Source organism: Microtus ochrogaster, chromosome 7 (genome assembly GCF_000317375.1).
Source record: "Microtus ochrogaster isolate Prairie Vole_2 chromosome 7, MicOch1.0, whole genome shotgun sequence".
Lineage (NCBI taxonomy): Eukaryota > Metazoa > Chordata > Mammalia > Rodentia > Cricetidae > Microtus > Microtus ochrogaster.
In genome coordinates this window covers 52678432-52689722 of record NC_022014.1, presented here as the reverse complement: position 1 = coordinate 52689722, position 11291 = coordinate 52678432, and the positions used below count along the sequence as shown (strand labels likewise).

General features: G+C 42.5%; 1 protein-coding gene across 2 annotated transcripts in view; it reads left to right on the top strand.

The window, feature by feature from the left end:
* Positions 1-11291, top strand: part of Parn (poly(A)-specific ribonuclease) — a 97268-nt gene that overhangs the window by 21559 nt on the left and 64418 nt on the right. For both annotated transcript variants that reach the window (XM_026780698.1, XM_005350340.2), the window contains 2 exons: positions 2012-2089; positions 10639-10682. In XM_026780698.1, coding sequence (XP_026636499.1) covers positions 2012-2089; positions 10639-10682 — 122 coding nt within the window. The remainder of the gene's footprint in view (positions 1-2011; positions 2090-10638; positions 10683-11291) is intronic.

Sequence of the window (11291 nt, the reverse complement as noted above, 5' to 3'; positions counted from 1 at the left end):
AGCCATAGTGCAGGTTGACGTCACTGGGCAGTGTGTGTACACTCAGCCATAAGTGCAGGTATGGCTGCTGTGGTACTTTAAAAGAGAATGGCCACCCTAGACTCAAAGATTTAAATGCTTAGTCACAAGGGAATGACACTATTTCAAAGGATTAGGTGTGAACTAGTTAGAGGAAGTGTGTCACTGAGTGTTGGTTTGCCCAGAGGCTCTGTCTGCAGTGAGGATATAGCTCTCAGTGCAGCGCACACTGCCGTGATGATAATGGGCTGACTCTGAGACTGGAAGCAAGTCCTGTAAGAAGATTGCCTTGGCCGCTGTGTCTCATTGCAGCAGTAGAACACTGACTAAGACAGTTGTTGACATCTGGCATCTCCCTTCTTCACTTGTCATGCCCCTCTTTGATTCAGCTAGGCTGGCTGACTAATGATCCCTCCCAGTGTTTGCATTATAGAAATGAAGCTTTTTACAAAGTCTAATGTTTCTTCATGTAACATATCAAAGTCAGAGCTCAACTTAATTCTTTTTTTTTTTTTTTTTTTTTTTTTTTTTTTTTTTTTTTTTTTTGGTTTTTCGAGACAGGGTTTCTCTGTGGCTTTGGAGCCTGTCCTGGAACTAGCTCTGTAGACCAGGCTGGTCTCAAACTCCCAGAGATCCGCCTGCCTCTGCCTCCCGAGTGCTGGGATTAAAGGCGTGTGCCACCATCGCCCGGCTCTCAACTTAATTCTTGACATAATTAATCTTCTATAAAATATCCCAAATCTAACAAGCAGTGCTTCACTATATTGCTTGATGCTTTGTGTTCAAAATGGAGTCATCTAGCCCGCACTGCACAGTGAGCTCCAGCACAGCCCAGGCTATGAAGGAGACCCTGTGTCAAATAAAACAAAATACCTTTCTTAATCCACAAATAAGTGACAAAACCAAACAAAATCTGGAAGCAAAGCTGAATATGGTGGCACATGGGATCAGGAGTTCAAGGTTATCCCAGCTACATAGTCATTCACAGCCAGCCTAAGCTACCTGAGGATCTGTCTCAACTCCCGCTCCTCCATCCCCAAAACTAAACCAGCAGTGTCATCTTCTTCCCATTTCCTGAAGAATCACAAGGTTGCAACATTCTATGTTAGTAGTTAAATTTTTATCAAAATGCAGAAATTATTGTACATGTTTATATTTCAGTTGATTGAGAAGCACTGAGGGTCAGCACTGAGCCATCTTGTGGCAGCCGAGTCTGATTTCCCAAATCCATGTAAAGGTAGAAAGAGCAAACCCTGCTGTGGCTTGTGTATTTGCCCCCTCCACCACCCACTCAAGTATGTGCATGTGTGTGTGCACACACACAGACTAATAATAATAAATTTTAAAAAAGAAGAGCAATGAATGTCATGACTCATTGAACTGAGACATAGATAATGTAGTTAATGAAGGTTGAATTTAATAAAATTAGGAATTAGTTATTTTTCCGTTTCATGGCATTGTTATAAATATATCTTTAACAATAAGTAGGCTGTTTTAAAGATCTTTGTTAAAGTCTTAAAGATATATATTTGAAGTTTTGTTCACAGCTTTTCACAAGCCAAGTTCTCAAGGTTTCAGGTTTTATTGTTTAAAAGTGCTTCAGTCAAACTTTCTACTTCCAGCCAGGCACTATGTGTGCTACATCCCCACCCTCTCAGGGACGCCGAGGCAGGAGGATTGCTGTAGCCCAGAAGTTCAGGGGCAGCCTGGGCAGTATAGCAAGACTTGTCTTAAAAAACAAAACCAACAATAAAAAAACTACATCAAATTCTTGAAAATGACAAGATTAATAAGACTAAGAAAAACAGAGACATCACTAAGAATGGACACAGTGGGTGTATACCTGTAATCTCAGCACTTGAGAGGCCGAGGCAGGAAGGGTATGAATTTGAGGCCTGTGCGGATTATCTGTCTCTGTTGTGAAACTCTTGTCTCATCTGAAGCATGTATCTTACTCGAGTCCTGATGCAATTTTGGCCTTGTCTTTTCCCAGGGAAAACTGGTTGTTGGACACAATATGCTCTTGGATGTCATGCACACAATTCACCAGTTCTACTGCCCTCTGCCTGCGGTAAGTCGCTCCTGTTAACTCTGACTGCCCTCTGCCTGCGGTAAGTCGCTCCTGTTATGTTAACTCTGACTGCCCTCTGCCTGCGCTAAGTCGCTCCTGTTATGTTAACTCTGACTGCCCTCTGCCTCTGACTGCCCTCTGCCTGCGCTAAATCACTCCTGTTAACTCTGACTGCTCTCTGCCTGGGTTACAATTCCTCATTTCCTTGTATGTGACATGTTTCCAGAAACAACTGCTTGTACTCTTCTTTTTAAAAGATTTATTTTACTATTTTATGTGTATAAGTATTTTGTCTGTATGTTGTGTGCCCTGTGTATGCCTGGTGCCCAAGGAGTTCCAGAAGTGGGCACCTTAGGACTGGAGTGATGGAAGGTTCTAACTGTGAGGTGGGTGCTGGGTCTTCTGGAAGAGCAGCACATGCTGTTGATCATTGAGTCCTTTCTCTAACCCCTTAGATATCCTCTTTGGGGTTATTTTCTATGGACCTGGGAAGATAGTTCAAAAGCTAGCTGCTGACCAAGTTTATAGCCTTGCTGTACTGTTTTGATAGGAAGTGTACATGAGCTGTTTCAGTGGTTTGATAGCATCAGCTATTGCCAGAGCAAAGCTAATATATATTTCCTCCATTGATTCTGGTGGGTTGTTTATTTACTACTGCACAGAGGGTAGGCCGCAGGCATCTCTGAAATTAGATTTAGGAGAGCTGTGATTGCCTCCTGCTGAGCATCATGAGGCTCCCTGGGGACTTCAATGGCATCTCTGTACCAGGAGCCAGGCCACTCAGGTCATTGTCCTGCCTCTCCAGTCGGCTGTTATAATCCCGAGGCTGCTCATTTCCCAGCTGCCCAGACCGGAATAATCACACAGAAACAAATCCTTAATTACAACACTGTTTGGCCTATTAGCTCAGGCTTCTTATTAACTAATGTATTGCTACGAGGCTGTGGCTTACTGGGTAAGGTTCTGTTCTGGTGTCTTTCTCCTTCGTGTCTCTTTGACTCTGCCTTCTCTTTCTCTCTCTGTTCTGATTTCCCACCTGGCTTTACTCTGTTAAGCAACTGGCCCAAACAGCTTTATTCATCAACCAATAAATGCAACACATATACAGAAGGACATCTCACATCAGATGATACCTGATTTAAGAGAAAATTAGGTGATGGCCCAAATTTGGGTTGTGTGGCCATAGTTTACCAATCCCTGTGTATTAGTCAGGGTTCTCTAGGGAAACAAAACTGATAGACTAAATATATCTATATCTACATATATATGTGTGATTTACTAGAGTGCTTACAGCTGTGGTCCAGCTACTCCAGCAATGTCTATCTTCCAATGGAAGGTCCAAGAATCCAGTAGTTATTCAGTCCACAAAGCTGGATGTCTCGGCTGGTCTTCAGCGGACACTGGAATGGTGAAGAAGCATGCTCTAATGCCAGGGAAGGAATGGACTTGCCAGTGAGAGCGAGGAGCAGGCAAAGAGAGCAAGCTTCCTTCTTCTGTGTCCTTTATGTAGGCTGCCAGCAGAGGTGTGGCCCAGATCAAAGGTGAATCTTCCACCTCAAAGATCTGGATAAAAGGTATATCTTCTCACTTCAAAAATCCATATTTGCTGACCGTGGTAGCGCACACCTTTAATCCCAACACTCAGGAGGCAGAGGCAGGCAGATCACTGTGAGTTTGAGGCCAGCCTGGTCTACATAGTTCCAGGACTGCTAGGGCTGCTTCAGAAAGAAACCCTATCTCCCCACCCCTCCATCCAGATTAGAAATAGGTCTTTCCACTTCCAATGACTTAATTAAGGAAAAAAAATCCCTCACAGGTGTCCCCAGATATTTTAATTTTAGTTAATTCCAGATGTAGTCAACTTGACAACCAAGAATCATTACACCATGCTTTATTTTTACTTACTTAAAAAAGTTAACTTCAGGTCTGTCAGCAGACCTGGATTTGGTTCCCAACACCCACACTTGGCGGTCCTCAGCTTCTTGTAGCTCCAGCTCCAGGGGACCTGATACCTTCTGACCTTCAAGGGCACCCACAAAAATGTAGTGCCCATAAACTCAGCCACATACACACATAAATAATTTTTAAAGTGTGTGAGTATTTTCCCTGTACCATTTGCTTGCCTGATGTCACAAAGGCCAGAGAAGGTTGTCAGATCCCCTGAAACTGGAGTTAGAGATGCTTGTAAGCTATCAACTGAACCTGTTCTCTGGAAGAGCAGCAAGTGCTCTAAGCCAGGAGCTCTTTCTTCAGCCCCTACTCAAGTAGCCCAGACTGGTTTTGAACTCTTAGTTCCAAGTGCTAGGATTACACTCTGCTCCCCATCTCCTGGCCCATCCTGCTTTAAATTGCTTTAGGTTGGACTTCTGTTTTGTTGGTTCTTGGATGGTTTGGTCTTGGATAAGAATTTGATCTTATTTCCACATCTGCCACCTCTCTTGATGTTTCCTTGGTTACGTAGCCCCATCAGCCCCTTGATAGTCTTTTGGTGGAGGGCAGTGCACTTGACCACTTGCACAGTGGGTCTGTTGGTCCCTTATTCTAGGACTTTGGTCTTAAGGTTGTCATCACTTTCGTGACAGACCCATCATCCTCTAGGATGTAAGGGTTCCAGCAAAAATGATGATGAGACATTTGCGTTTTCTATCTAAAGAGCTCATGGTTGTTTCAGTAATTCATTTCTCACTGGCCAGGGAGACCAACAGAGCAGCTTCGTTCCTGACCTTAAAGCAATGAAGTTAACAAAAAGGACTAGGGAGCATATTTAGTGTTGTGCTCTGGGTGTTCTGAATACCAGACAGAGGCAGACTCATGACGGCACTCAATACAATAACAAATGTGTGTCTTCTGACTTATGTGCGTCTCTCTTCATATAACTGTCCGTGACTAAAATTCCCAGGTAATCTCACATTGTTTGTTTCTGCATGTAGTCGACTCTTTGGAGCTGGCCTGTCAGGCTGTATCTGATTGACTATATAATCCAGTCTCTGTGAGACTCCATGTTCCCAGCCAGGCTGACGTGTTTCCTAAACGCTTTGTGTTTTGGTACGCCTGTGGTGTGGATGCATAATTATTCCTGCGTGGTCTACTGTAGTTTTGCTGCAGCTTCACTTACCCTTTCCTGCCACACAATTCTTTCTTTGCCTGCTGCTTCGCTAGAATCCGACTGTTCGTGGCGAGCTCTCCAGGGATTTGGTACCTCCATGGTGCCTATGTTTGGTTCTGGATTACAAGACACAACCAATTCTGTGATAAGAGCTGAGGAGGATTCACCTGGTGTATGTGTGCTCCGAAAATGTGAACTTGAGTGAGACTAGACCAATTAAAATTCTACCAGAAAGCTGGTGATTTGTATTACAGTGCAGTTTTATTGCACCAAGGAACCTGAGGTGATCACACACACGCACACACCCTTTTTCTCCCTACATTATAAGAGAAAAAAATTCGTCCTTTATTTAGCTATGGAAAAAGTGATTAGAGCAGTAGACAATCTTTTGAAGATGTAGAACATTTGCATTTGCTGGTACCATATTTTAGTTTAAAAACATTTATTATTTTATTTTTTGTGTATGGATGTTGTTTTAGTTAGGGTTTCTGTTGCTTTGACAAAACACCATGACTAAAAAACAAGTTGGGGAGGAAAGGGTTACACTTCAGCACTGTTGCAGATCATCTAAGGAAATCAGGACAGGAACTCAAGAAAGGCAAGAACTTGGCGGCAGGATCTGATGCAGAGGCCATGGAAGGGATCTGCTTACTGGCTGCTCTTCAAGGCTTGTTCAGCCTACTTTCTTATAGAACCCAGGACCACCAACTCAGGGATGGCACCGCCCACAATGGGCTGGGCCCTTCCCCATCAGTCACTGATTAAGAAAATGCTTACAGTTGAATGTTAAGAGGCATCTTCTCAGATAACTCTAACTTGTGTGTCAAGGTGACATGAGAACAGCCAGCATAGTTGTTTTCCTTTTTGTTAGTTTCTTTTCTGTTGCTCTGAAGAGACACAATGACTAAAGCAGCTCCTAGGAACGGAAACATTTCATTAGGGGCTTATTACAGCTTTAGAGGGTGAGTTCATAAACTTCATGGTGGGGAGCAGACATGGCTCTGGAGTAGTAGTTGAGGACTTTACATCAAGATCTCCTGGCAAGAGATTCAATGCAATGCCCATCAAAATCCAAGCAAAATTCTTCAAAGACCACGAAAGAATGGTACTCAACTTCATTTGAAAAAACAAAAAACTCAGGATAGCCAAAACAATCCTGTACAATAAAAGAACTTCTGAGAGTCCGGTTTACATTTATAAGTTACAATGAGGGCTGCTGAGAAGCCAAGGACAGTGGCACTGGGTTTTGATCCTACTGCATGCACACAGGCTTTGTGGGAGCCTAGCCTGTTTGGATGCTCACCTTCCTAGACCTGGATGGAGGGGGGAGGACCTTGGACTGCCCACAGGGCAGGGAACCCTGACTACTCTGGACTGGAGAGGGAGGGGGAAGGGAGTGGGGTGTGAGGAGTGGGGGGGGAGGGAAAAGGGAGGCAGGGAGGAGGCAGAAATTTTTAATAATGAAAAAAAAAAGAAAATAGAAATCACAATCCCCATACCAACAACCTTTGAATAAAATACATTTAAGGTGGAAGAAAAAAAGAAAAGAACTGCCTTTAATCCCAGCACTCGGGAGGCAGAGGCAGGTGGATCTCTGTGAGTTCGAGACCAGCCTGGTCTACAAGAGCTAGTTCCAGGACAGGCTCCAAAACACCTGTCTTGAAAAACCAAAAAAAAAAAAGAAAAAAGAAAAGAGCTTCTGGAGGCATCACAATCCCTGACTTCAGACTTTACTACAGAGCTACAGTATTGAAAACAGCCTAATGTTGGCATAAGAACAGACAGGAGGACCAATGAAACTGAACAGAAGACCCGGATATCAATCCACACATCTTCGAACACCTGATCTTTGGTAAAGGAGCAAAAAAAAAAAAAAACAAAAAATAAAAAAAACAAATAAAAAAAAGAAAACATATTTAACAAGTGGTGCTGGCATAACTGGATATCAACATGTAGAAGAATGAAAATAGACCCATATCTATCTCCATGCACAAAACTCAAGTCCAAATGGATCAAAGACCTCAACATAAAGCCAGCCACACTAAACCTGATAGAAGAGAAAGTGGGAAGTACACTTGAATGCACTGGTGCAGGGAACCACTTCCTAAATATAACCCCAGCAGCACAGACACTGAGAGAAACAATTAATAAATGGGACCTCCTGAAACTGAAAAACTTCTATAAAGCAAAGGACACGGTCAACAAGACAAAATGACAGCCTACAGAATGAGAAAAGATCTTCACTAACCCCACATCAGACAGAGGTCTGATCTCCAGAATATACAAAGAACTCAAGAAACTGGACACTAAAAGATCACATAATCCAATAAAAAAAAAATGGAGTACAGACCTAAACAGAGAACTGTCAACAGAGGAATCTAAAATGGCTGAAAGACATTTAAGGAAATGTTCAACATACTTTGTTATCGGGGCTGGAGAGATGGCTCAGTGGTTAAGAGCATTGCCTGCACTTCCAAAGGTCCTGAGTTCAATTCCCAGCAACCACATGGTGGCTCACAACCATCTGTAAGGAGGTCTGGTGCCCTCTTCTGGCCTGCAGGCATACAAGCAGACAGAATACTGTATAAATAATAAAATAAATAAATAAATATTTAAAAAAACATACTTTGTTATCAGAGAAATGCAAATCAAAACAACTCTGAGATTCCATCATACACCTGTAAGAATGGCCAAGATCAAAAACACCGATGACAACTTATGCTGGAGAGGTTGGGGAAAAGGGAACACTTCTGCATTGCTGGTGGGAATGCAAGCTGGTACAACCTCTTTGGATGTCAGTTGGCGATTTCTCAGAAAATTAGGAAACAAGCTTTCTCAAGACCCAGTAATACCACTTTTGGGTATATATCCAGAGGATGCTCAATTGTGCCACAAGGACATGTGCTCAGTTATGTTCATAGCAGTTTCGTTTGTCATAGTCAGAACCTGGAAACAATCTAAATGCCTCTTGATCAAAGAATGGATAAGAAAAATGTACACAGCAGAAAAAAATAACGACAGCTTGAATTTTGCAGGAAAATGGATGGAGCTAGAAAACATTATTTTGAGTGATGTAATCCAGGCACAGAAAGACAATTATCACATGTACTCACTCATAGGTGGTTTTTAAACATAAAGCAAAGCAAGCCAGCCTACATACCACAATCCCAAAGAGCTTAGACAACAATGTGGACACTAAGAGAGACTTACATAGATCTAATCTACATGGGAAGTAGAAAGTAGAAAAAGACAAGATCTTCTGAATAAATTGGGAGCATGGGGACCTTGGGGGAGGGTTAAAGGGGGAGGGGAGAGCCAGGGAGGAGAGCAGAGAAAAATGTAGAGCTCAATAAATATCAATAATAGAAAAAAAAAGATCTCCTGGCAACAAGCAGCGGATGGGACTGGAGTTGACTTTTGAAACCTCAAACCCCAGTGACACACACTCTCCAAATCCACACTTTTTATTCAATTCCAAATAGTTCTACTAACTGTGGACTAAACATTCAAATATATGAACCTATGAGGGTCATTCTCATTCAAACCACTATAGCTTGCATGTATGTCTGTGCACCACTTTAATGCCTGGTACCCACAGAAGCCAGAAGAGTTCTGAGCTTCCATGTGGGTTCTGGGAATGAACCCATCTTCTGGAAGAGCAGCTAGTGTTCTTAACTGGGCCATATCTCCAGCTTCTGGCACCGTATTTTTAAGATGTAAATGTAAAGCTAAACACAGTAACTTATCTGTAATCCAGAGTTCTACTACAAGATGAGAGGGGGAGACAGGCAAAACTCCCAAAGCTTGTGGGAAAGACAGCCTAGTGTATAGTCAGCGAAAGAACCTGGCTCAACATGGTGGAGGGAGAAGGCTGAATCAGAGATTGTCTTTGACTTCCATACATGCACCGAGGCAGGCTTGTGCTCACACTCTGTATTTTATGCACACACATGCCAAAATAAAAAAAAAAAAGAATCCATGTTTTGGCATTTAGGGGAGAGTTTTTAATGGGACCTTTTTCTGCTTGACCATGACCTTGTAGGTATTGGCCCATAATTCTGTGCTTGCCCTGGTGGTGGCCTTGGTTCTACTTTGCTCTTGCTTGTAAAACCTTTTGGTGGTGTTGAAAGGTTAACAATGTTCATTAGGGCATTTTTGGTTGACTTAGCCTTAGAACCACTTGTTCATATTTTGTTCATTGATTAAACAGCAGCTGTTGAGAAGCTGGTAAATATTTTAAACTAAACACAGTCTGTGTTATAGGCTTGAAAATCTAGTTGGGAATGGCAGCTTGCTGAGAAGCATGAATGACTTGAAAAGAAATATAGTTTACAAAGGGTGGGGAGTGTGACCACCCAGGATAGCATGACAGTTATGTGTGTAAGTAAGCTAATTCAGAATTAAAGTACTCTCATCTCTGCTCTAGAATTCCCGATCAAAGTAAACCTATGGAATGAATAGTCTAATTTAGGCACTTATAGTTAGTGCCACATTAGTAATTTTCTGAATACTTAGAGCAAGAGTCATATGCATGTTGCAAGGTCTGTGTGTTAATGGCCATTTTAACTAACACCCAGAGACGGGTCTGTACCGTCTGACCGTCTCTCAAGTCAGTAGTCCTTTACATACGACAGAACCACTTCTTTTTACTTCTCCAAGTCATATAATTCCCAGTGAAAAATGAGAGATATTCCTAAATTCATTTTTATTTATTTAATTTTTATTACATTAAAATTTTAATTTTGTATTCTCTGTGTATATATGTGTGTTGCTGAGGTGTGTCTGTGGAGGTCAGACCCAATTGTGAGAGTTGGTTCTTTCTTACTCATATGGATCTCTGATCAAATTCAGGTTGTCAGGCTTGGCATCTGTCTGGTACCTTTAACCCACCAAGCCATCTTACTTTCCCTGTTTTTCTTAATTAGAAATTTGTGTGTGTGTGTGTCTGTGCACACTTGCACAGGTGGCAGTCAGAGGACAACTTGCAAAAGTTAGCCTTCGGTCATGTGAGTCTGAGTCCTAGTGTTGAGCTTCTATTGTCAGTTTTGACCACAGGTACAAGTCTCAGATTTTGTTTTAGAAAGTAATTCTTTTGTAGTGTCTTGCCTGCATATATGTATATATGTGTACCACATGTGTGCCTAGTGCCTGAGGAGGTCAGAATAGGGCATTAAATCTCCTGGAATAGAGTTATGGGTGGTTGTGAGAAACCATGTGGGTTCTAGGAACCTAACCTGGGTCCTCTGCAAGAGCCAGTGCAAGTGCTCTTCAGTTTGAAGTCATCTCTACAGCTTCCAATAAATGATTCTTAATTAGAAGTGGATTTTGCTCTTTAGCTCGAAGCCCATGTGAGGCATGGCAGTTAATATTTGAGAAAACAGCTGAGAGCTGTTTATGTATATTCTTAACAAAGACAGTAATGGGGCATCCTTTTGCTGTTTAGGACCTGAACCAGTTTAAGGAGATGACAACATGTGTCTTCCCCAGGTAAGCCTTCTTTAAGAGCCCCTTGACATTTGAGATACTCACTGAGGTATATGCTACATGAGCGGGCAGTTCCTCCAAGCTAGGAAGGGATTTAATGGCTTAGACATCCCCCACTTTGCCATTGTTGACTGATTAAGTTTATGAGTAGTGTGATCATCCATTAAAGATCAGATTCTAGCTTAGAGTGAAAGTAGAAAGTAGCTGATGTCTCCCTTTTTCCTGTGCCACATGCTGCTGTCTGAAGGACTGGTGAAGGGTCCTGACACGGGTCTGGCCATTCACACATGTGCGACGTGTTCCAACTGAGAGTTCTCTCTCCTCAGTTAAGAACTGTATGGCTAGAGACCCTCCCACCTACACTGATATGAAGTTCATCAGTGCCAGTATTGTTAGTGTTTGGCTATGTCGTATGTCACATGTGTGATCAAACACATGACAGGTGCATGGAGCTTATGCGGTAAGAAGGGCAAGTGGGGGTAGCCAACTAGTCTTACTTTCAACTGGGATATTGCTGTCCTAGCCACAGTGTTTATATTTATTTGGAAATAGATTTAGACACAACCCTCCCCCCTCCCTTCTTCCCTCCCCTCCCTCCCTCCCTCCCTCCCT